This window comes from Rhyacophila brunnea, unplaced genomic scaffold (genome assembly GCF_057557595.1).
Source record: "Rhyacophila brunnea isolate RB1 unplaced genomic scaffold, BYU_Rbru_1.0 scaffold_12, whole genome shotgun sequence".
Taxonomy (NCBI): domain Eukaryota; kingdom Metazoa; phylum Arthropoda; class Insecta; order Trichoptera; family Rhyacophilidae; genus Rhyacophila; species Rhyacophila brunnea.
Genome location: NW_028232774.1, coordinates 23,537,733 through 23,564,704, shown reverse-complemented (window position 1 = coordinate 23,564,704; position 26,972 = coordinate 23,537,733). Strand labels below are relative to the sequence as shown.

The 26,972-nt window shown below is 35.5% G+C and overlaps 1 protein-coding gene across 1 annotated transcript; it reads right to left on the bottom strand.

Moving 5' to 3' along the window:
* Positions 1-2,111: 2,111 nt before the first annotated feature.
* LOC147077945 (tubulin beta-1 chain) lies at positions 2,112-25,439 on the bottom strand. Its single transcript, XM_085961009.1, has 2 exons — positions 25,293-25,439; positions 2,112-4,276 (listed from the first exon to the last, which is right to left on the bottom strand). The coding sequence occupies exons 1-2, from the start codon at positions 25,347-25,349 to the stop codon at positions 2,990-2,992; spliced, it is 1,344 nt and encodes a 447-aa protein (XP_085817135.1). The 5' UTR covers positions 25,350-25,439; the 3' UTR covers positions 2,112-2,989.
* Between the last annotated feature and the right edge of the window lie 1,533 nt (positions 25,440-26,972).

Sequence of the window (26,972 nt, the reverse complement as noted above, 5' to 3'; positions counted from 1 at the left end):
ATCGATCGCACGCGTCTACCGTTGGTCTCACAGGTTTTCGTTTCATAAATGAAAACAAAATAGTGGATCAATATCTATGCTGCAAAGAACTCACCGAGCGTACGACATGACAAGATGTTTTTGATTCTATTTCTTCATATTTATAACAATCTAAAATATCATGGAGGAATTTGTATGGATGGTGCTCCGTCAATGTTAGGCTCATTTAAAGGATTTGTTACCCTCGCAAAGACGAGAAACCCTAACATTATATCTATGCACTGTTTTATTTACACAGGGAATCTATAGTTTCGAAAGCATTACCACAGTGTTAAAACCTGTACTAGACCAATATGGTAAATTTCATCAAATCCAGAACTTTAAGAACAGGCATTTTTAAAAAAAACTTTGCATTTCTATGGAGGCTAAGTACGAATGTTTGCTTTTTCACACTGAAGTGATGTGGTTACAGTGACGCACCCAGGGGGGGGGGCAAGGGGGCCTGACACCCCCCAAACATGAAAATTATCAGAATGATTTTAACCATTGAAATTGAAAGCCAATAAACCTTTGGGCTTAGACAAATAAAAACACTGGCAAAAAAATGATTTGTAATTCTCCAGCACCCTTTTTAGAACTATTTCTTAGATTTTAATTTCTAACACAAAAATTTCGAAACACTAATGTCAGGTTTTTTTAGAAACCCAATCCCTAATGGAACTATCAAAAAATTCTCGGTGTCCACCCGAATTCCGGACTGGTGTAGGTCATGGCTGGGGAGGGCTGACAGGGCTCTAGCCTGGGGGCCCGGCGTGTCGGGTTGACGAGATAAGTGAGATAAACACACATCATAAATTAGCTTTAATAGTAAAAAAAGTCGCCTGGCCATGAACATTTTCAATTACTTATTGGCCCCCCCCCAATATTAAATCCTGGGTGCGCCACTGGTAGAATCACATATGATAAATAATTGTAATATGTACGTTGACATAAAGGTTTTAATGTAGACCTACCAAGTAACATAAAATGCTTGAAACTTCTACAAAACAGTTGCGTGCTTGAACACAAGTAGACACCGATGTGGAAACTTCATCCGACTCATTTATGTGGGTAGGTATTTAGGTAAACTCTTTTAATCTTCAATCCTAGCATTTCAATTATGACGTAAAATACTTGATCAGATTAGCTGATATATTCTAGATCCGATTGTGGACAGCGAGTCACAAATAATTATCCTTACATAATATCGATATTGTGTTAATTCACAGTTAGTCTTTTCTGTCGCCTAGGTATTCCCTGTCAGCGAAATTTTGGCGTCCAAATGCATAATAGCTATGCTGAAACTAAATAAAATCTTCAAAACCCGTGCACCGGCAAATGTTTTTGTGGTGACGAAATCAACCGCGATCAGATGTCATTGTTAGTTAGTATATAAATAATATTTTTTTATTTCCGTGTGGCGGTCCGCAACATATTTCTCCTATTTTCAGTGGAGTGGATATAAAAAATGATAGAGAAACACTGACCTATTCGGCCGCCTTCAGTGCACAGCTGATATTATATTCTGCCTATCCCAGTGCAAATCAGATCTATCATTACCACTGAATAAATAATATATTTAAAACCAATTGTATTAATACAATGCATTTCACCATGAAAATTAACTGTTGACACAATTGAAGAAATATTTCGTCATAAAAAACACAGAAGTATTTTTCCATTTTTTGATCATTTTGTCAATCATACTTATAGGTATGTATGTACGAAATAATACGAACAATTTTATTTATTGTAGGTTGTGATTAAATTGATAATAAATGAAAGCGCCAGCATGTACCTGCAAATAAGCATTCATGCCCTTCACCTATAGTATTGATTTTTTTTACTGGACAATGAGTCCTGGCAAGTCATCGAAATATCTTTTACCATTGTTTGACTTTTGTGAAAATATCACTTGGCAGAGTAATTATGCATACAATTTTCCTATGGCGTGTTGGCGGCATGCATTGTTTGTTTATTGTATATTTTGTTCTGAAGTCTTCTTATATTAAATTTGATGAACCTGTGGGATAGGATGGGCAATGTGTAAGTTTAAGTTTACGAGATAATTATGACAAAAATAAAAACAACAGTTTATAAAATGATATAGGCGTCTTTAATTATGAATAAAATGCAAAACGAAACCTAAAAACTGACACAATTCAAGATGAAGAAATACGATGAGAGGAACAAACATATTCTTAAAAATTAAGACAAACGTGAAAAATTACACAATCATAAAAAAGACGTTTTATAAATATTAGAAATGAATTCAGCCTTAAACGTTATGAGAAAACTAATATAAAAAACAAAAAAATAAAAGATAGCAGATCATCGCGAAGATTGGTGTTGGTACTTGGGATGATATACCAGGGGAATGTGTTGCGTTTCATCAATATTCAATACAATTATATTTATATCAAAATAAAAAAAATGTACAAATTGTTATAAAAAAAGATGTATTATTACATGAAACATTTAAGATGTAAGGGGGGGGGTCACGAAAAATCGCTATCGAAAATAAAAGAGATGACGAAGGCGGATCACGCTTTTTCTATATAAAAAATTGAATTACAAGCTTTTATATGTTTATATAATATATATATTCCTAAGCAAGGACATACTTTATTATAAATCAAAAAAGATCGCACCGGAGAAATGCAATATTATAGTATTATTCATAATATAATATGTATTTAGAAGTAGTAAAAGTGACAATAAATTACTGGTGCATCTTTTCTCAAGTAATATAATTATTATTTCCGTTTTACTTCATTTAGCGTAATTCCACCTGTGTGAACGCGCGTAGTTTGAAGCCCCAAGGGGCTAAAACCACGCGATGCTCTGCTCTATATTGTTCGTTTGGATAGTATAAACTCCATACTGTTTTGGTTGGTATTTATTTGTTGTATTAGTGAAGCGATGATGGGATGTCGAAGTGGCAACGATGCTGGGCGAGCTAAATCGGCGCTTAGTTCTCGTCAACCTCGGCCTCCTGCTCCTCGTCGAATTCCGCATCCTCGTCGGCGGTTGCCTCCTGGTACTGCTGGTATTCGGACACCAGATCGTTCATGTTGGATTCGGCTTCAGTGAATTCCATCTCATCCATACCTTCTCCGGTGTACCAATGCAAGAAAGCCTTACGCCTGAACATAGCGGTGAACTGTTCGGAGATACGCTTGAACAGTTCTTGGATGGCGGTGGAGTTTCCGATGAAGGTGGCGGACATCTTGAGACCACGAGGAGGAATGTCGCAGACGGCCGTCTTCACGTTGTTGGGGATCCATTCGACGAAGTAGGAAGAGTTCTTGTTCTGGATATTGAGCATCTGCTCGTCGACCTCCTTCATGGACATGCGTCCTCTGAAGATGGCGGCGACGGTGAGGTAGCGTCCGTGTCTGGGGTCGCAGGCGGCCATCATGTTCTTGGCGTCGAACATCTGTTGGGTGAGTTCGGGGACGGTGAGCGCTCTGTATTGCTGGCTTCCTCTGGAGGTGAGGGGAGCGAATCCGGGCATGAAGAAGTGGAGACGGGGGAAGGGGACCATGTTTACGGCGAGCTTTCTGAGATCGGCGTTGAGCTGACCGGGGAACCTGAGGCAGGTGGTGACGCCGGACATGGTGAGGGAGACCAAATGGTTGAGATCGCCGTAGGTGGGTGTGGAGAGTTTGAGCGTTCTGAAGCAGATGTCGTATAGGGCTTCGTTGTCTATGCAGTACGTCTCGTCCGTGTTTTCGACGAGCTGGTGCACGGAGAGGGTCGCGTTGTACGGTTCGACGACGGTGTCTGATACTTTAGGGGAAGGCACTACAGAGTAAGTATTCATAATTCTGTCGGGGTATTCTTCTCTGATTTTGCTAATCAACAGTGTTCCCATTCCTGATCCGGTACCGCCTCCCAACGAGTGAGTGAGCTGGAACCCTTGCAGGCAATCGCAAGATTCGGCTTCTTTCCTTACAACGTCGAGGACTGAGTCTACGAGCTCAGCTCCTTCGGTGTAATGTCCCTTGGCCCAGTTGTTACCGGCACCCGACTGTCCGAAGACGAAGTTATCGGGGCGGAAGATCTGACCGAAAGGTCCCGATCGAACTGAGTCCATGGTGCCGGGCTCCAGATCGACAAGGATAGCGCGGGGTACGTATTTGCCGCCGCTGGCCTCATTGTAGTAGACGTTGATGCGCTCCAGCTGGAGTTCAGAGTCGCCATGGTAGGCGCCGGTGGGGTCAATGCCGTGCTCGTCGGAGATGATCTCCCAGAACTGTGGACAAAGAAAAACGACCATATAAGAAAATGCATTGCATTGCATACAATGATACACGAGTTGTAAATAGCCTGACCTGACCTGACCTAGCTAACCCAAGCTTTTGGGGCACTTAATAATCATGATTTAGCGATGACAGGTGTAAATACCACGAGGAATTTATAAACGATACTATGAAAAGAACCATTTTAATTAACTTGTTTAATTATTTAATGAACTGATGATATTATGTATGTCCAATTGAACGCCTTATCGTACAAAACGAACCGGCTTTGAAGTAGAAAAACATAGTTGATGGAAGATAACCCATGTCATGTCATGTCATGTCATCACTCATCATTAACTAAAAATCTCGAAAGCAACTATGTACGTACTACTGAAGTGGTTTATTCAACTAATAATCAAAAGAAAAAAGAAATACCCCATATGATTTTTATGATATCGTGTGCTACGAATAATTGATTTTTGTTATCGATGTTAGTTATTAAGTTATTATTTAGGGGAGCTGTTTATACGTTAATTAGGATGCATAACAATGGTCGATTATTCGTATCTTTATTTTGTAATATCGTGCACGCGATCGTTAATATTCGGTTCTGTCTCCATCATTAAACTTTAACTCTCGTGCAAATGAAATGACAGGCGCGTCATCGAAAAATAAAATCATCAATTAAAATTCTCCCCGAGTCCTACATCCTGCGGAAGTCGATCGAACGGCCATTAGCCACAGACGCATTATTTTATTTTGTTATATCACTCACTTTATCAGCCAACAAGAATATGAATAATATATTAATAACGATGGAAGGCATTCAGTGCCATGCACGAATTAACTCAGGGACAAAGTTGGTAGTGACGGGTACAGGTAAGCACTTAGGGGACGCTCTCAAATACCCCCCCCCCCCCCCCGATTTATCTATTTTTTCAATTGCCTAAAAAAAGATTGCGTGATGACAGCGGTAGAAAGAAAACTTATTATTACTCACCAATTTTCGTCATACTTTTTATTGAATTGATAAAATGTATTTCTATTGAAATAATCTTTAAAAAAAGATAGACACGAATTCGCGAAATTTATAATATAGCGTGGTTTGAATGCCGACGTTTTGACAGACCATCGTTTTATTTTACGTAAAATATTATTTCACTGATAGATTTTACACCGTATTGGATAATCTACCCATTCTGGTAGTAGCGTTTACTTATTACAGTTATTACTGTCTACTTACTCTAGTTGAATAGCCAATGTTCAAATAAGGACATAAGTTAAAGCAGATTCCGGTATATTTTACTGCAAATTGTAGGTATAACGATAATTAAATTCCAGTTCTGACAGCCTATTTATAATGTTGCTTATGTCACATCAGCGATTGCAATGTCAGGTTAACAAGATAGTAATACCCCGAGCAACTACAAAACATAACTTAACAGGAGTATAAATATAGTATTAGTATGCCTACCAACCGTAAAACGAGATCCAAAACGATAAATGACAATCGTTTTATTATCTATTTTATATCTCTAGTCGTAGGTAGCTGTAGCTACATGTGGAGTTTGAAACGATCTCCGCAGCCTATCTACCATCAAGCCGATTACATCCAACAATATTACAAAGAAAAAATAATCATACTAATGGCATACAGGCGACTAATCGATTACAAACTGACACTGAGATCGGCGTTGATGTCTTGCCAACCTAATTAATTAGTCATCAGACAGAAGAGATCGATACAAAATACAATATTATGTAGTAATTTTATGAACATTGGGTGCAATTTTTTAAAGTAGTAGGTAAGTACGTTAAATGATTGATGATTCTGACTCCCAGAAATAGAGTCAGAAGGACGAAGTCAATCTAAATCGTTTTCTGTTGGAGAAACGTATTCCCCAGAGATAACAGTCGATGTTTGTATTAACCTCGCTTTTTGTTTAAAATTTTAGATAATGCGGTACCAGATTATTTGTATAATATAGCTATACATAGTAAAATGCGGAGGCTCATCCTAAAAGCATTTATCGACTGGGAAACCTACATCTATTAGGGCTCGTGCTAGGAGTAATATGTTGACATTCAACGGTATAGTAAGTGAAATCCTGTGCAATTTCGTAACACTGCCAACAGATTGACATCACAGGTGTGCCGATTTCAAAATATGCTGACGACCAGTTTTAAGGTAACGAGCCTAAAACGGCATTCGAAAAAGTGGTCGCCGCGATAACTCATTTGATTCAGAAATTTAAAGAATCGCAAAAGGCAAGTAAGTGAGTACATACGTATGTAAGTTGTAACTTTGAAACGTTGCGATAGATTCCGCTCGTGGAAAATGAGACTCGTGGATAAACTATTCCAAACGCGTTTCGTGGTTTCGGTAAGAAATCGCCATATTAACTCTTTTACTCCCAGCTGATTTAGCCTAGCATATGCGAAAACTCCCAAGCGTTTTTTGACAACAAATCGTCGATTTAGTTTTTTTTAAATAACTAATTCTACACATGTTTTAAAAATTTGAAACTTTTTTTGTGTGTTCTCAATGGTGTATAAAGCAATAATAAGTAATAATATTGATAGTTTACATCAATAAAACAAAAGAAAAAAATAATGTATCAATATTTATTTAGAAATGAACGGATAAAACTATGTTTGAACAACAAAACAAGTGTGACAACATTTTTTTATTTATAATTGATATATCAAATTTTATAATATAATCTATCCTTATGTAGTAACAGAAAAAAAAATAAACATATTATTATTTCTCTATGAAATAGAATTTTTATAAAGTAATCAAAAAAAATCGTATAGTGTCAAGGTATTCAAGAATATTATTCAATTCACGAAATCGCAAGAGAATTCGATACAGTATCGAAGACTAACTGATATGGAATGAAGTAATTTCAAAAAATAAGTCTCAAAGCACTAAATCATTTATAATATTATTTATATTCATGTATTTTTTCACCATCTTACCAAAAATACAGTGGCATCCATTGTTAGTTCAAAAATTACAAATTTAATTTTGTAATGTGATATATGAATCATAAAACAACTAAAAGAAATATCAGAATTTAAAATGTGTCATAAAAATAATGTTTTATTATTTTTATGACCCTCTTTGGTCTCAAGTTCGACAGCAGAGCAATTATGACTTGTGAGTTATTAGGGTATGGCATAATTATAAACAATGCCGACACTAAAATAAATGTTAGTCACCACCCAACACACAGTGAATATAATGCTTCGTCTACATGAACGAAATATGACGGGAAAAAATTTGGAATAAATCGTAAATTTGGTTCCAAACTTTCGGCCGATGGATCGGCCCAGATGGAGTTTTCGCATAGGTATGGTGGGCCGAAATATCGGCCCCGTGGGAGTAAAAGGGTTAAGAATTAAACTCATGACTTCATTCGTTTACAAGTCGTATTATAATAAACAACATACGAAGTTAGAACTTGTTGACGATGGATAAAAATGACGGGTGTGCGCGCCTTATGCTCCCCATGATAAGGATTCACCCTATGATAGGGGAAATACGTCTGTGATTTGAGGATACCCACCATCTTACCTACATTAGTTTTGTCCAAATGATAAAACAATAGTGGTACGGTGTAAAACTGTCAAATATAAAAGTGAGCTTATACAAAATGTTGAGTCTTCAGTACTTAATTGCGATAAAATTGGACTACGAGTTCAGACAGACAGCGAACGTCATTATTTTAAAATTAGACGACGTGCATGGCATTGTTATAGTTGGCGGGTGTGGCGCTGCCATAGCAACAGGACACGGAATCATCAAAACGTAGGCATTTCCCCCGCACACACTACAGAACAGAGAAGAAAATAAAATTGACAACGGCACACGTAGGATCGAAATGCGCATGCGTCGATCGCCAGACTACGATGACATCACCGTCGCCGCTTCATTCCAACGACAAACACAACCTTAATGGGATGACATGGCAGGGACGACAAATGATTATTTTATTTGTTTAGTATATTATGTACACGACAAAAATTATATAGTTAAGACTAATAGGTGATGTCTTTCAAGGACACGGAAACGTCAGTTGTGACGGGGGAATTCGGGCACCCAAATGCTTGGGTCCGGCGAATTGATAAATAACTACGTTTATATACCGAGCAGATAAAATCGACAAGCACCAAGAATTAGCTGGCATACGAGGCAACTTGACAAGTCTGTGTTGGGCGACTTATTAGCGCCGCAGGCACGAAAACCATATCCGCGGAATCCATTCCCAAGTTATGGGAGCTTCACCACTGGACGATTATTATACAGATATGGAGAAAGGGAAGAAACTGAGGGTAAGTATTACGTTTCGGCCATTCCTATATAAGTGCAATAAGCAAAATGTCATTGAATTTAAAACTCTTCCTAAAATAAAATCGATATTATGAAATTTTAAAAAGCTCCTAAACCAACGAAATAAATCGTGGCGCTACGCAACATAGCTTTTACCGACAATTGTATAATAAGCCGAAGAAATCGAATTAATGAAACTCACAAAATATATCAATTTCTTGCGTATTCATTCTTTCATAAACTATTCTCATCTTGCATTTCATAAGTCCGCAATACGTGGCCCAGAGCACTCCATGCCGTACATGGGCATAGTGAAACGTAGCCACTGCTCCCTTTGTTGTGAAAAATCGATAACATCACGTAACGCCAAGCACAAGTCGCTGTACTGTACAGAGAAAAATATAATAGGTACGGCGCCGAGCCGAGGAAGGAAAAATACCACGGCCATAGAAATTATTTGTAAATTAATTAATAAAACAAACGGTAATTGCGATTTGAAGTTAAGTGGGTGTATGTGTCGATAATACGTGTCAAGGGCTTTAGATTTGAGGGTACTTCGAGTAGGCAGCAGACCATACAAAACATAAGTAGGCATGTCGGTAAAACATGTAATTTTCGTCCATCAGGACGGAATACAGCCATGCCAACTACAGTAAATGAGATTCGATTCAATTTATGAATATTATTATTTCAATCACAGCTGTTACTTTGAGGATATAATGAAGTCTATACAGTATTTTCGATGTCGTTCCACTTTTGGTGGTAATCACTGGAGGCAGTCAATATATTATATTCGTAGTTCATTAACTAAAATTGAATAATTGACATCGATTTGTGATAACCCTGTAAATATTAATATTTCGTTAAAATTACACAGTTGATAATAACATTACTATCTCGTTTACACAAGGCCAATATGTGTTTGCGAACTGTGCAAAGTAGCTTCCAATGTGCGAGAAGGTGAACGCATAATACCTATGTATGCACACAAACAGGTTGATTAATATGCCATCTGCTCACTAGAAATTACATAATAATAATATTTGAGTCAATGCCTCGCTGCGGTCATATTAGATTTTATAAAAAGAGTCAAAAAAAATCGAATTATTATTTATTACATGAAAAGTATGCAGCTGGGGCGCTATAAATTCTGCGAACAAACTTTATTCAGAAAGGAGAAATCGTAAATGATATGGATTAATTTTTCGATTACCTATTCCAAAAATAAACGAGATTATATTTTTTTTAGTAGAGTAAACTTTGATGTTATTTGATGGCCATAATGTCCAACTAGTACGATCGTCAAATTAATAATGAAGATAGTGTATTGACTATATTTGTAACTGTAATAAATTAACGGTTTGACAAGAGAGCGGATTTGAGGTAACAGATAACTCACTTTCCTTGACCTTTCCGTGTAAAATAAAAGCAGACAGGTAAACAACGCGATAAATACACCGAAATGGAACAGGTTTTTTTGTGATCAAAAAATTAATAAAACTGGTTTGGTTTGAAAGTTATAAAAAAAACATTCACAGCTAAGAAGCTTTCGCCGCAACACGACAAACAAAAAAGCGATCTTCATACTACCCACTTTGTTAAATGATATAATATTCTAACATACGGCAATAATAAAGTCAATACCTATGTAAAATAATATGTAAGATGTCATCACAGAACAGATTGATTATTAATTAATCTGTTATGCAATGACAAGAGTCGTGTGTGTGCATTGAATGATGAAGTCATAATTCCGAGAATAGAAACTGGCTAGGCCTGAAGGTATAATAAAATGTGCAAGTTGTATCGATGTACTTTCAACCGCAGGACAAAATGTATTAAGAATTTTATTCATGGTGCTCTGGAGAGCTTGAAAAAATAGCATGTATAAAGTTACCTTTTATGGGTATAAAATATTTATAAACACTTCTTAGAATCGATGTAATCAGTGTTTACTGGTAGCAAATAATATGACGAATTCTTTCGCGAGTAGGTATTCAAATGAGGTTTACGTGGGTGTTGATTCTGTACATTTTTTTTATTCACATGCATGGAGGCTTTTCATCAAAACCAAGGCCGCAGGAATGCAGAATGTTCCAAGGCGAATAGGCCTGCGTGCTCAACAAGGTAGTATAAAAAAAATCATGAAACAGGGAAATACAACCATTATCTACTATGAATTTAATTGAGACAAGTAAAGGATTTTTTTTAATCCTAAAACACTGCATTTTCCTGTCTGTTCTTCAAACGGTAATTCGTATCACGGTGTAAAAAACATATCAGTGTCCGATAGTAATTACTCGAGGCTTAATCCATCTTCTACGTCAGATAAAGAAAAATTAGCACCGATTAAAAATCGTCGACAAAAAGTGCATTACATTGAGACAAACAAGCCGATATATTGAAGCAAGTATCTTTCTCGGTGTTATCTTTTTCTTTCATCTGAGAACCAGAACATACTGACGGAAAAAAATACTACTTTCTCGAGACTAGGCATGCGACGTCGGCGACCCATTTACCACGATGTTTGTAGTATTGCCATGTCACAATGGTAATACATTTATAATTTTAAGACTGCAAAAAGATGATTCAATTGTCTGATGGAGTGTGGGGATGCTTCAGACATTTACATCGGAGATTTGATTTCAAATAAGTACTACACGATACTTGCCAATATTTAGTTTGATGGAACACAGTAAACATCCATGAAATGACATAATAATAAATTACGATGAATCAATATTACACTCAACGTTTACGAATATTATGCAACAATGATTTTACACTATAACGAAAGCTGCACGACCTAAAAAAAAGTGACATTCAGGAAACATCTCCATTCATGTCAACAATGCTATTGGATTGCTAGATCGCTTTTCAGTAAAATCACCAAATGATCATCCTTGTATTATCAAGTACACTGCGACCTTACCAAGCTCATAGAATGTAATTAATTCCACAACTATTCTGGTGTAATAAGCATTGTCATTGATCCACAAATTACACATAATATATTGAAGGAATCTACAGAAAACCGAGTGCTGTAAGACCTACATTTACTGAATACTATCTACAGTCGATACTCGGATCAATAAGGAATACTTACTTTAAATTATGTTCATATGTCATGAATGCCTACTATGATTTTTTTTAATTCATTATGGGCACGTCGATCATAATGAAAAGATTGAGCGAGGGCGTAACTTCAAAACAACAATAACAACTGACAGTTCGAAAATGCCTGTTTGGGCTCGTTCGTATGTGGGCCGCCCTAGGTAATTCGTGAGGTAGGCTCGGAACATTATCTCTCTGCGGTTCCGAACAATCTTCGTGGCATGCTGCAGCGATTTGTTCGCCGTTTGAACTGATTCTGCCTTTTCCGGTAGGCCGAATTAATTATTTATAACTGACATCATATTTTGACTTATCTCCATAACAATAGCGAAATTAGCGGCTGTAAAATAATAATGGGAATTGAACAAGATACAGCCTTGTAATGTGAAATAAAATTATTATAAAATGCGAATTGAACATAGGAAAACAATATTAGAAATTCAGCCATACATTTTTTTCAGTCAATTTTAAATTTTAAACATTCAATATTACGGGAATTTTGTGGGAAGATACTAGGGTTAATAAATGCATAAAATCACACTTGACATTACATATTCAATATATTAATATTATTCCACTATTATATATATTATTATATATATTACTATATTATATACATAATCAGTAAACCACATCGCTCGAAGAACAGATTATTCCTACAAATATTAAGACACAAAGAACGGCCAAGAGACCGATGGATCAATGAGATAATAAAGCAGAAGACCCAAGGATCGAGAAGAGTTCGTTCGGTAGTGGATAGAGAGCTGCTGTGATAACGATGATTTACCTATTTATAGACGTTATAGTAGTATAAGAGGAACGGATGTTCAAAAATATATATATATATAATCACTCCAAGAATAATAAAATACTGACAATTAACATACAAATGTCAATCCTTTCAATAATACACAATCACGACGAATGACAAAATAGAGAAACAAATTAGACGCTAAATAGAAGAGATCCAAAAATGAAGACTAGCCTAGCGGAGCATGTTGAGTAAAACGCGAAATGAGCACACAAGACTTCGCGGTGTGATAGATGTCACGGAAGTGCTGTGAATAATGACAACGAACTGGAATACCGCTTGGCGTATGTATCTACACCTTTGGATCGGAAGCGAAAAGTCGAGAGAATCGGAAGGCTAGCAGCAGCAACTGTCGAATATGGCTGATTATGATTCTGGTCTAGTTTTCGTTGTGATAAAAATGATATTGATCAGAAGTAGGTCAGCAACAGTGATGAGTAAGTACATAATAAAACGAATAGAATCGGTTACGGTAAACCGTTCACTACCTTCCCTACCCAACAGGATGCACCGTACACAAGAACACCACTGACGGGAGTAATTACTGCGGTTGCCCACCGAAAAAACGGTGATCGATTTCCATCACGGATGGATTATCATGACGACCGGACCGGGCCGCTTTGAGGATGGCGATGCCATATGGAGCGTGAAACCGCCGACGAGCAGTGGGCGGGGGGTCGTTAATGCCTAAGGAGAGGCACGGAATAGTTTGCGACGGTAATCTGAGTTCTATTCGACACCTTCTTGGATTGAACGTGGTATTAGCCTATATACGGAACGGTCAGAGGAGATTGCTTAGCCACCCACAGATCTTGAAACAAAAGCATTTTTTTCATTTTAAAATAATGCAGTCCGATTCAAAACTAAACAAATTTTGTATGTACGATTAATAAGACACCGTAGCTATTTTTTACAAAATGAACGTCACCAATAAAACAGGTTTAATATGATAGAAATGAGAAAGCCAGTTGCCATGAACAAAGGCTTTGAAGCCAGTTTCGGTTCATTACTTACTGACTGCCAGGCCATACAACCCAATAATGTATAGCCTTCGGAGTGTCCCCAAATATTACCAATAATGAATGCGCGTTTCAATTACGTGACAAAATTTAATGCATGTTATGGATACAGACGTAACTATTGAAAATAACATATTTTTTAATTTAAAACGTATATCTCTCCACACCCGAGAATAAAATTAAAAACTTCTTAGGCGTCTACAGAAGGCAACCCACTTTTATTGTTGTGTTCTATGTGTACTCAATTTATGTCATGATAATTGAATTTGAATTGTGGAATCATAGCTTGGCCCAACATTTAATTAAAATGTTGTCAACGTTCTAACTAATCTAAATTAATATACCTAGTACGTACACTTTTTTCAGTTTTTAATCAATCTAGTTTGACCGATCTATAAATTATGCCAATGTCTACTAAAACTACACACATTTGTATGATAGCAAGAATTAAAGAATGTTCTCATTAGGAAGACATGAGGATCTGGTTACACATCTCAATATTCATCACAATTTTCACTATAATCATGTAAAAATAAATAAAATTTTAAAATAAAACAGTACAGAGCCCAGAATAAAATTTGCAAATAGGATTAAATACATACAATAATGATTCGTGATCGACGATTAAAAATCAATTAGATCTGAAAAATGTAGACACGTTCGTCTGCTATGCTACCCAAGTGAATAACGGTTCAAATAGAGCACAACGAAGCTCATAGTTTCAGCGTGGATGTGATCCAACACAAAAAGGTTAATTGTAAAATAATTGCGGTGAAGAATTTATGCAAGTGGATAAAACAATATTTAAAAAAAAACATAAATGCATAATAAGAATCTCGCCAGATGAAAACACGCCAAGTCACGAAAACGCCTAATAGTAAATGCAGTGTTAAAAGTATAAGCCTCGGTTAATGGCAAATGAGCTTCGATAAAAAGGTGCAGTCAGTGGATATGCATGTATTTCGGAATTGTCGATAGTATAACAATAAATTAGAATGCAATCTCTATTATAGCACAACCAAATTGCGTTTCGACGTAGAAATTTTCACACAGCCGTATAATACATTGTATTCTCCGTTATGAACGCTCAGGAATGCAAAGCGAGAAAAGTTGATTTATGACTAAAGTATTGTATCCCACGTGAAAAAGAAATGTTTCAGTTTTATTTACATACAATCATTTTCTACATATAATTTAAAAAATTGATGCTTTTTAAAAGTATTTTGTTGATAAGGTCTCAATTTCAAATGTAGAACAATGTGCCCGCGCAATTTATTGTTTATTAATTCTACGGCCAAAAATCAAATCTTCGGTCAATAATAAGAAACATAAATAGAATTCGACAGTGCTGGATAGCAGTAGAAAATGACAATATCTCGCAAACTGGAGTCTATATTCGGCATGTCGAGATCAGTGACTCCTCGGGTCATTGGAAATTCTATCCCACAATAAAACACGGTGACTAATAGCCCCAAGTGGCTCCCGAAAAATATTTCGCACGAAAATGCATCATGCATGTTATTTATTTACGCGACCAAACCGAACAGCTGACGTGTTTCTTTCAAACGCAAGGAATATCTGTGAATAATAGGGAATTCTGCAATCCAGTCTGGATTCATCTCTGGATATGAATCAACAAACTGACATATTATTTACCCTTTAATAGCTCACTAGAATAGGATTTACAGTGCATGGTGTATTTAAACTGGTATAGTCACCATTTGTTATCTAAATAATAGGAGGTTCAGAATTGAACGACAATGGAAGTACAATGTGAAATCAACGCGTGGATACGGATGGGTTATTTGAGGTATGGTATCTCGTCAATTTTTGCGAGAAATTTCTTTTGATCAATCTAAATTCTAAACGATTGTAATAATCATAGTATGTACATATTGTATGGTTAATTTTATGCATATGAAAATTGCCTTGTATTGTTTCGGTTTACACGGAGAAATCAAAGATTCAGTTTTGCACCAGTCATAAATTGGCATAGTTAACATGGATAGATTGTAAAATGGCAATTACAACACAACAACGTAAAATTTCTGCAAGAAAAGACTTATTTTCATTATCTTTTATTAAACTTTGTAAATTGGGTTGTAACTTCCAGCGACCGCGATGAACTCAACCGGACGATAACGAAATATTTTTCATTTTAAATCATGGCTATTGCCGTGAGCAGCTAAGTGACCAGGCCACTGTGTCATTCATTAATCATTTTTATTTATTTTATATCGCATAAGTACTGCTTGTATCACAATGTCTGTATAATATTTAGTAACATGAGATCATTGCTAGGAATAAATATCGCATTATTCCAACGCGTGACATTGAAAGTGAGTGATTTGAATTACGTCAGGTGACATACCTAGGTAAATAGTTTTCGCACATTGTCTTTTCAGAATTGCAACTTGCGATCAAATTGTTAAGAGGATACCGACAAATCACGGATAACCATTCACCGCCGACTTGACTGACTGCATGAAGAGGCTGTTTTGAGGTTACCCAACAATTGATTATTTTACTAGGAAAAGGTTTACAATGGGACGAGAAAAACGAGCAATCATGAATTAGTTGGGTAATCTTTGCTGGATAAATCGATCTATGATTGAAAGATACTGGACTGCAAAAACACAATAAATTATTTATTAATAAAGTATTTACCAAACGAGGAATTGATTGGACGCATCGTTAATGATTAATGGTTCTGATGATTGGAAACGCGAAAGAAGTACTGTTTCACTCGGTCGTATGAACAAGAACATTTGTATATGAACAATGTTTTCCACCCCCATCAGAAAACAAAAATACATGGGACATGTTGACCGAATTGGTGATGTACCTTGGTCTGAACTAGGAATCATACCAATTAAATCAAACCTGGTGAATGGACGGCATATAATTAATAACGGTGGATGGATAGTCAACAAATAAAGATTGGACAGCACAAAAGTGAAGTGTTGTATGTCAATATTGGGTAGATTCAACGGGGTGCGAATCCCGAGTGTGGAACATAATATGGAATACAGTAAAATCGGGTTATTTTCAATAGTCACTTCTGTCTCATATGTATTAAAGGTGGTCAAGTAAACAAAACGCTCGTGCAATATTTGAGGACAGTCGGCGCGCTACAGTAATAAAGCGAACCCTGCCTCGAAACTTTGGTCCGTGGCGACAGGCTTTCACACTTCTATTAATCTGTTCTGTGAAAGTCATACCGCACGGAGGACAGCTCGAAGGGCAGTGCCCCCGCGAGCCTGTACGTGCTGAATAGCATAACCATAACGGTACTGCCGTGAGTCGCTTGCTCCATGTCGGATCGGCTTTACGATCGCCGCCCGCCTCGACCACTTTAGATTTATGAAAGAAAACGAGATAATAACAACAGCGGAGAGAGCACGCGGCTTTCTTTCGCGGCGGGAAGTTTAAGTTACGGCAGGCCGCCGAGCTATTTCGAAATGATTTACTTGCACATTCTACAAGATCAACGAATGCGCCTCAAAGGGATTGTTTGTTGCGTTCACAATATGCGGGTCAGAATAGATTGTTTGATAATATCTAGCCAACTAAAATGCGATTAATCATCGTTTGTCGAAACAGCAGCGAAAGAAAAGAAAGCCGATGAAATTGGGTACTGCATATAAGAAAATTGGTAATTTAAATTGATATAACCAATAAGTCGTGATTAATTAATTGTACAATAAAACTAGGGGACTGTTAATGTAAATGCGTTTCTATTTCAAGCTGATTCAAAACAATCCATTCAACTCTGCACGTTCCATAATAACGATAATACCGTCGCCATACGTTTACATGCCCATAAACTTCCCATTTGATTACATATTTAGCTATAGTTAAAGAGACCACGTCAGTAGTTGGAAGATTTTTTTTCTTATGTACGCAAAATGAATACTGAAACAACACTAAATTATTATACAAAAAATTTCACACACCATATTATTATACTTTTATATCAAGTATTCTAATAACTACGTTGGTTAATTTACAGACACATTACATTTTTTTGGGATTTCGGCTTTCGAAGAAATGGCCTTTGCGATATGAACCGCCGCAATGTTGAAAGATGCGCCTCAGTCGTGTATATCTGCGGAATCCATTATATTTAACAAGGAGATGAAATCGAGTGCTTAAAGTCAGACAACGTTATCTACAAAAAGTGTTTTTTTTTTTTTTGAGATAACGTTATTTCACATTTATGGCTACATGATAGTCAAACAACGTTATGTCAATCTTTTCTAATTTTTTATTAAATCGTCAGTAAAGTTTAACGCTAACTACATAAGTTACCCTTGTTTTCATATTTATTTAAAACTATCCCTATAAATTTTAACATCATCATAAGCAAGATAAATGTACAATACACAATAAATTATAAAATATTAACATTAGGTTTTAAATAAACATTTACCTTGTTGAGTTACAAGAATCTAAAATAACGATTTTTGGCTCTTCTGTAAAGTTGCACTTTTGTAGATAGTGTTGTTTGACACTAAGCCCTCGAAATATTGTAGGTATCTATCTATAAATACAGTCATCCGCGCAAGCTGTTGACTGCATTACAACGTGTTTTTTCAGCAGAGCGTGCTTCTTTTTTAGAATGACAAAGAATAATTATTATTGCCCTAAAGCCCCTGTGGTAAAACAAAAATAAACCATGGAAAACGAATCTCTTCCAACATATCGGTGAATGCAGTGGAATAATGCAAGGCGTCAAGTCAAGTGCGGCGTAAGTTCGATGGATGAGACGCGGACGTATTTTAGAAAGACGAAGGGAACACAATGGATTGATGATTGCATTCCGCGTGGGCTAATCACAACGCATTCCGGTGAAACGTATAATACGTATGCATACATAATGTAATGCATATTCGTGGGAGGAGCGGAGGGTTCAAAAAATAATTTTAAAGGAGAGCAAAAACCAAGTGAAAAAGTTCAATTCTCAAGGCATTTTTAATGTAATAATGGTGATTATATTCTGCAAAAGTTAGTAAACGTGTGTTTATCGTAAGAAATCCATGATATTCTTCCTAACAAAGATATTATAGAAACAAGTTGGTAACTTGCAAATTAATAATTAGACAAGACTTAATGTTTCAAGTTTAACCTTACCTACCGCTAGTTATGAATGGGAAACCAAACGATTCACAGAGACGAATATGACAAAAATAAAAAAATGCTGTGACGAGAGATAGGTATGACGTCACTTTGGATAGTTGCGGATCTCATCATGAAGCTGCATTCTTCATGCATATTTTCTGCAATGAAGGCTCGCTCAATATATTGGAACATACTCTAGTGGCAAAGTACGGGAAGATGTACTCGGACTACTTTGATTGTCAGCCTCCAAAGAATATTTCAGAACTCACAGACACGAGATCGACGGTTTGAGCAATGTTTATGCAAATTGATAACCAATTATTGGATAGATATTCAAAAACAAGAGAATACGAGTGACTCGTGTCAGTACAAAACTACAAGTAGAATAGACGCGATCACAAAGAAGCGCATGACGTGGGCAACGTCTTTGATATTCTGTACATCAAGATAACGCCATGCCTATCTACCCCCACATTCATCCGACTCAACTATGTATAGAATTCATTCATAAATAAAACCTACAGCATAACGTGAAAAAAATGTCAGTCGGGCATGGGTAGAATTTCCCCTCACATTCCTGTACCGAAATGTATTAAGTAAAGCGCACGGGCGATGTAAATGGTATTAACAAACATTTATTATTAAAATCTTTTACCTTACATATACCTAAGGGGCGGTAAACATTAAAATGGGGTTAGATTTATAACGATACCATGTATAAGACTTTTATCTTATGAAATATGTCTGTTTTCGTTCAAAACCTTGTTCTTGGCAATGGATGGTCAATGTCCGAATACGACTTATATGGCTACCAGAGCGCGACGATCCACGTAACATATTCTAGTCCAACTCAATTAGTTCATTAACGCGTTCAACTATTGGATCCACACAACAAGACTAAGTGTTTGCTTTTAATTGGCTGAAGACAATTAGAGATACATAATTGAAATAGTAATTGTCAACAAGTTTTAAATTCGAATCGACTATATAATAATTGCTCACTCTTACGCAAACTGTCAAATGTTTACAATCGTTCATCGGTATATCGATTAGTGGACAAATGTTCTGCCTTTCCAAGGAAAGAGGCAGTAACTGACAAAACACTTTCGAGATAAATGACAAGGGTTTTTTTTCCAAATTTTAGTACTGTGAAGTGTGAATTAATAAAAACGGTGATATTTTTTATTAGTATGATGTTAAAATACAAAGTAATACTAAACAAGCAGTAACTGCAATAAATAGGTGCAATGACTGCCTTTTTGCTAAATGTGAATCATTTTAGCAGATGTCTATATTTTCCACCAAGGATTTTAACGGTACTTATTTTAGTGATAATACTGATTTTAAAGGGAACAGAATTTATAGCTTTCAAAATTACCTGGCATTCATAACTCAATTTCACAAATTTTATGAGTTACTAGCCTTCTCCATTGGAAGGGCAAGTTTCATATGATCTGACAAAATCGAATTTGAAAGATTCTAACCTCGAAATAGACCAACCACTTCTCAAAAACCCTATTTGGATGTACAATATGTTTACAGAAAAATATGTACAATTCCGGTAAAAACTGGGCATACAGTAACCAACCCAGCGTATTATAATATACAAACGAGAATAAAATACAGGTATTAAACGAACGGAATCCAAGCGTAGCCTACTCCTTGGACATGGTAACTTAAAGAGTCGGCAATTCGAATTAAACCACCAAAGAAAAGCGATCAAAAATAAAAATTGACAATAAGCAGATAAATCTTCCAAGTTTATTGCGCTCGATTAAAACAGTTTTACTGCAACGGTAAATGAAATAAGTACACTACGAAACGGCAAAAGGAAAAAATATAAAACGTTCCGAGGCACAGTAGTAAATTCAAACAATTAAAAAAATAATAGAAATGTTAAATGGAATGATTTCCAGATGCAAGATTTTTTTATATGTGTAATTTAATCGTAAATCAATTTCGGCCAACTAGCAGTAGTTCGATTAATCGGATTTTTGCATCTGAGATATTACTTTAGTTTTAGTTGTGAAGCTGTATTATTTTACAAAAATCGCTATTGTCATATTATTACAGTGCAAATTTTCAGTTACTGGGTGCCTCTTATCTTATCTCTAATACAAAACAAAACATATTATAAACATTATTTAAGAATTAATTCGACCGATAATTGAAGGCGTAATAATCTATTCAAGTGAGCCAAGACGCCAAAATAACAATGTATAAAACCAGCCTGCCTACTGAAAAAATACAATAACAAAAATGCTGAATATACCTAGTATAATACAATAAAAAAAAATCGGGAATAAAAACCACAAAACCGACCAGCAGACGTCCGCATTACTTTTCGATGCAGCGTCTGATGCCATCAGGCATTGATTTTTTTACATGAAAAAAGTCTATAGTACGAGATGGAATAGACTAGATTGGTCCGATCGCGATGATTCGGACCTTGACGGGCTTAGTAGGTATTTTCTTACTATTATGGCCGAGTGTAATAGAAGGCTGGACGCGGAACATGCTGTGAAAAAGTGCAGCCCGATTCGTCGGTTGCCGCGGAGAAGTGCGATGCACTCTCGTAGCAGTGTAGTAACCAAAAAAACCGAAGAATTTTAAATGAAAGTTCACGGCGTACATATTTCTGGTTGTAGTTGCCTGCAAGTACCAACTCGGAAATGTTTCTTAGAAATAATCACGAAGAACGCCGCCCATACGCATATATTATAATGCATTGAAGTTTGTCATGTAAACAAAACGGGCATTCAATATTGGCAATATTTGAGGACATTCCGGAGACTTGATTGATTGGGTTTTATGACTTGACTTGATTCAAGTCATAAAGAAAATCTCGCTTTAAACTATTGGTCTAGCTAGGGCGACTGGCTTCGTATGTCTATTAATCGAGAATCTTGACTTACACCGTAAAATGGATGGATAAGATCGTTAATAACGTTAAACGCCGAAAACTGCAAATAGCTGCATTTAAATGTATTCTTTGGACCGTTTTGCATGTAATGTGTGATATGATTTACATATTACATGGGTAGCAGTGAGCACGAAACGCAGCAAGGGCGGGGAAGCGTGAACGACAGACAGACACAAGTCGGGCGATACAATCTCATTTGATTTCTTCGCATTAAAATACAATAGGATTTGCATTTATAATGTACAAAAATGATTTTTTTTAATAATCAATTACCACTGGTCCCACTGCGGTAACTACGCGATAATTTTAAATTGAGCACACTAACATATTATAATATTATGCAAGTACTAGGAAGGTAGTAGAAGTAGATGTAGTAAATAGAACTGTTGGCGAGTGATAAGTAAAATAAAAGAAATATTTTAAATATGGTACAATACAATATTTTTGACGTTAACTTCCGGAAACGTATGGCGTTTTAAAACAAAAGCACATCAAAATGTTCCCACATGAAAAATATATATAGTACCACCCCGAGTGTGAAATGAGTATTTTCAAGTACTGAATCGTTGGGTGCAATGGTAAGATTTCGGGGAGGGTGTTGAGGGAAGAGGCGCGGTCACGGCCACTGAACCGCCACCGCAGACGGATCGATAGCGGCTAACCGACGTTGGATTACGATGACAGCCAACCGTGATAGCCGAGAGCCCATCGTGGTCAGTTTTCGACCCAAATCTACAAAATATATTTTAATAACACGATTTCATATAAAATGACAGATAGCGGTTACAGGTCTGAAGGAGGGGTTAATTTAAATACCGCATTGGGCAGTGAAGTTCACGAATGTATTTGTCAAATACCAAGGTACAATAAAATTTAAAGATATAAATTGATTAGATTTCAATAAACACAAGATCAAAGCATAGCGACGCTATACCTTCAGATTAGATTAACCCGACTGATGCATGTCGAATTAGGTACCAATGTAACTTGTTAATCTAATCTAATACTATCAATAATTTATTATATCCATGGATTGGAGTGCAAAGGGTACTACGGCCGATATACCTAGGTACCTACATGTTTTATTTTATCATGGCAGGTACATACTAGAAAGTAGTTTAATACTAACAAAAAAAAATGCAGATACGTGGCACAATGCAGGATTATCTACAAATAAAATTACTAATATTAGTTTATAATAGGAAAAATTAAAGAGATATTGACCATTTTATTTGAGCCGTTTCGTAGTGTGGCCAATAGCATAATAATAAGAGTTAATACCTAGTAATCGAACAGCAGAGTTTGTGCAAGTTTAAATAGTTTGATAGTCGTATTTCGGATGGTATTTCAAATTCAATACATAATAATATAGGTATGATGCATCGTCAAGTCTGCATTCAACAGAAAAAGTGGCTTGACTTCGATAGGCACCACATATAAAGGGGATAGACTATAAATTCGTCTAGGTGGCCCAAATATATAAGCACATTACCCTAAGTAAGTACCGCACAAAACAAAATATATAATCAGATCATATTATCAAGCCGAGAATGATATCTATTTTTGAATATGTAGTGCGTTAAAAATAAGTGCATGCATCCATACAAAAGTGATGAATAAATCATGAAGTCAGTGTATTTTTTTCTGAATCATAAAGTGCTTTGCTTTCACCCACTGATATTGACTGAATTCTAAATTAGTATTTCTTGAATACCGTTGGTTCGAAGATTGATTAAAGACCACAATCGAAAAATCGAATAAATAATTCACTTAAAAATATTAAACTAAACGTTCCCAGTACATAATAATATCACAAATAAAATACATGAGTAAATAATTACATTAAAAAAAAAGATTTTGCTATGACAAAATATTTTAATTAAAATCAGATGTACGTGGGTAGGTAACTAGGTACTTATATGTTTGTACAAACGAAAACTATTAATTATTCTTTATGGTCATTAACCCATCGCGCCCTATCGGCGCCGGTGTTACAGGATGCAGGACATGATGAAAATAAAAATAAATTAATCATGTTTTGATTTTTTTTAAGTTTAAATTACAATAGTTGTAGCTATCATTTTATGATGTTAGTTATATACTTATAGTCCAATATATTTTTTAAGAAATATTTGATTTATAAAATCGATTTTTATTTGAATTTGTCAAAATAATGATCAGTTCGCTAGAATTTGCACATAAAATGGCCCTCCATCTTCTAAATAACTTGAAAAGTATTAGGTATATTTAGCTCCAGTTTTAATATAGGTATCTTCCTTTTATTATTTACTACAATCATGGACTTTTTATCTATGTCATTTTGTATAAAAAAAGGCTAAAAATACCCTAAAAACTATATTTGACATGTTATTTACATTTTAAAATGTAAATACTTATAAAAAAATTCAAAACCTATAAATGTTTAAAAGATTAATTTGAATTGAATGAATAATACACGAGTTATATCAATTTTATTTTAGTAATCAGTGTGCCTTTTCAAGTGTTCCTGAAAAATTAATTCCGTCTCCAAGGGTTAAAAAAAAATAGGAAGTCGTGTTGTCTATTAAATCAATGTCATCCGTAATATCAGGTCTTAAACATTAGAGATGTTTAATCCACGTATAGTTTATTTTATAGGTAGCTACGATATCCATAATGTACCGGCATACTTAAAAATAAGAGATAAAAAGTTAAAACCGGTTGCGAAACATTCTGTGATCATTTTCGGCATAGAAATAACAAGAATTAGACATGACTATGGATAGAATACATAGGTACATAAAATTTAATCATTGGTCATGAAATTTTCACATGTACAAAATTCGTATCGAGAAAAAAATATCGTCCGATCAACCTTGACGGATGAAGACATAGCCAAAAGCAGTTTTGACTGTGCGTCGATTTACTGAATATTCTGTACATAGGTTAGGTAGGTACTCGGCTGTACCAAGTAAAGATTGATACATATTTGGCGTTCGTTTTTAGTTTGAAACACTACGCACGTACAACGTTTGCCAGCCGGCAAGCGGCACACGAAAAAACGGTCAAATGATTATTTAAAATTTGTTCGTTAGGAAATGCCTGCATCTTGTATATTTTCGTATACAAGCTGACTGCGAAAGCCTATCGTAATAAAAGACATTTAAATGAAAATTTACTACAACAAACTCAGTAGCTTGAAGGAAAATAATCAATAGAAGCTATAATTTCTATGACTGAATTACAGTTTAGGTATTATATTGTCATAGTATTAAATCCAGTCAGCTGAGTAAACTACCAGATTAACTCTCAATGCACTAATTTATATAACTTTACTACGATTACAATTATTAATTTTATCACTTTAATATGCACTAAAAATGAATATTTTTCTCCAGAGATGATACACAACGTTAAAACAAACAACGAATAATAACAGATGTACCGGCAATTGGTCATCGTCGCCACGCCACACCCAACCAGTAAATTACTATTTTCGGGATAAATATAAAGTAACCCGATTATTGATTAATAAGGCTAAATAAATTAAAACACTTTTTCGTTATATTCCATACGTAAATCGATTAAATCCAGATGTATTTCACAGGCGGTGACTAATCGACAAGATGTCGGAAGTGCCGGCCGGTATGATCTCAGTCACCGTTTTTCGGTTCTCGAATTATTATTAAAAACTGAATATAAACTATTAAAAAACACTATTTACCTTAGCTCCAATCTGGTTTCCACATTGACCGGCTTGAATGTGCACGATTTCCCTCATTTTGATATAATATAATTCTTGTTATTCAATAAAAACTAATATTGTACTGCTCACAGAACGCTCGCGCTGTACGGAGATTTAGCTCGCTATGATAATTTTCTATCCGCCAAACGGATTTTGAAGCCTCGTCAACGCCCAATGCTCTGCTCTCATTGGTCGATGGCGATCTTGCGCATTACAAGTTACATGGCTGCCAACTTTATTTTTAAGAAGTCAAAAAATATACGTCAAAATATATTATAAATCGATGTTATATTATACTGCAAACGTAAAGATTCACATAAAATCGTACCCAACTATCGCCAATATGTATTTGTATAAATTTCTTAAACTCTAAAATCATGTTTTGAGCATATTACCAGGAGCATATTTTTTATTAAAAAATGTTATGTTGGCGCACTTTAAAACGCCACATAGTGATAGTTTTTATATAGGTAGGTGCCTACGGTGAAAATTTAAATAATGCAGTACCTATTGAAATTTACTTTCCGCTACAATCTGCAAATATGAATTGTACGGGGACCTATAATATCATACAACGTTTTTAATTAATTTATTAAAACCAAACCTAATGAGGGTAGTTTTATTTTATTTGTCATAATTAGTAAACCCAGCTGTAAAATAAGCGCCCACTGACTAGAAAAATATAATATTAATATTATTATGGGTGTCATCCGCATATTTTATTATGGAATTATTTTTTCCCATTTATCTATGATATGGGTATTTCTGAAATAAAATAAAATGTGGATTGCATGTATCCCTCTATACATTTCAATCATTTCAATTTTATAATGTAATTTTGATCTGAGTTTGTTGAAACGGTTTACGAGGCAAACATTTTGAAGGGATAGTCTCTAACTTGATATGGGTTTACGCGGTACAAAGCGGAAATGACCTATGTTTTTTGCCTTTCTAGTGACGTATCTGCAATAATCCTGCGACAATTTTCTTCGCCAACTAGACAAGAACATTATAATAGCAGGGCTCGAAATGGACCGGAACGCACCGGAGCGCCGTTCCGTGGAAATATTATTTTGACCGCCTGAGCTAGATATGTCATATAATAAAAATCTAACAGACTTATTTTTATAAAATACATAATATACAATTAGATAACAACGTTAATATTTTCATAAAATTATCGAGCGCTCCGGTTCGTAAAATTTTCCATTTCGAGCGCTGTATGTATATATGTATGAGAAAAATGAAACTGTAACTCATTGGTGTTATGTAAATTACACGGCATCGAGGATCCGGAACTTCGTCATAATTATCATTCTAATGTTATTAATTATTATCATATCAATTATTGACAAATCATTATTGCCTTAAATTAAGTAGAGCGAGTATTATTATTAGGTAGTTAGTAGGAGACCTACCTATGAGATATTTTTTCAGTCGATGGATGATAATCGAAATTCTCGTTAGATATAATAATTTGCTCAATATTCCAACAGATGAACGCCCGCTAAAGACCTGAAGAGCTATTGAATATTCATAATAATTAACACTTTAATTCCCAGACGATTCCTAAGTCATGGCGAATTAAATTTTTCGGGTGTACCTCTATAGATACTGTCTCCAGCTACCATATCGAAAGTAATGTGCGCCGCAAAGCTA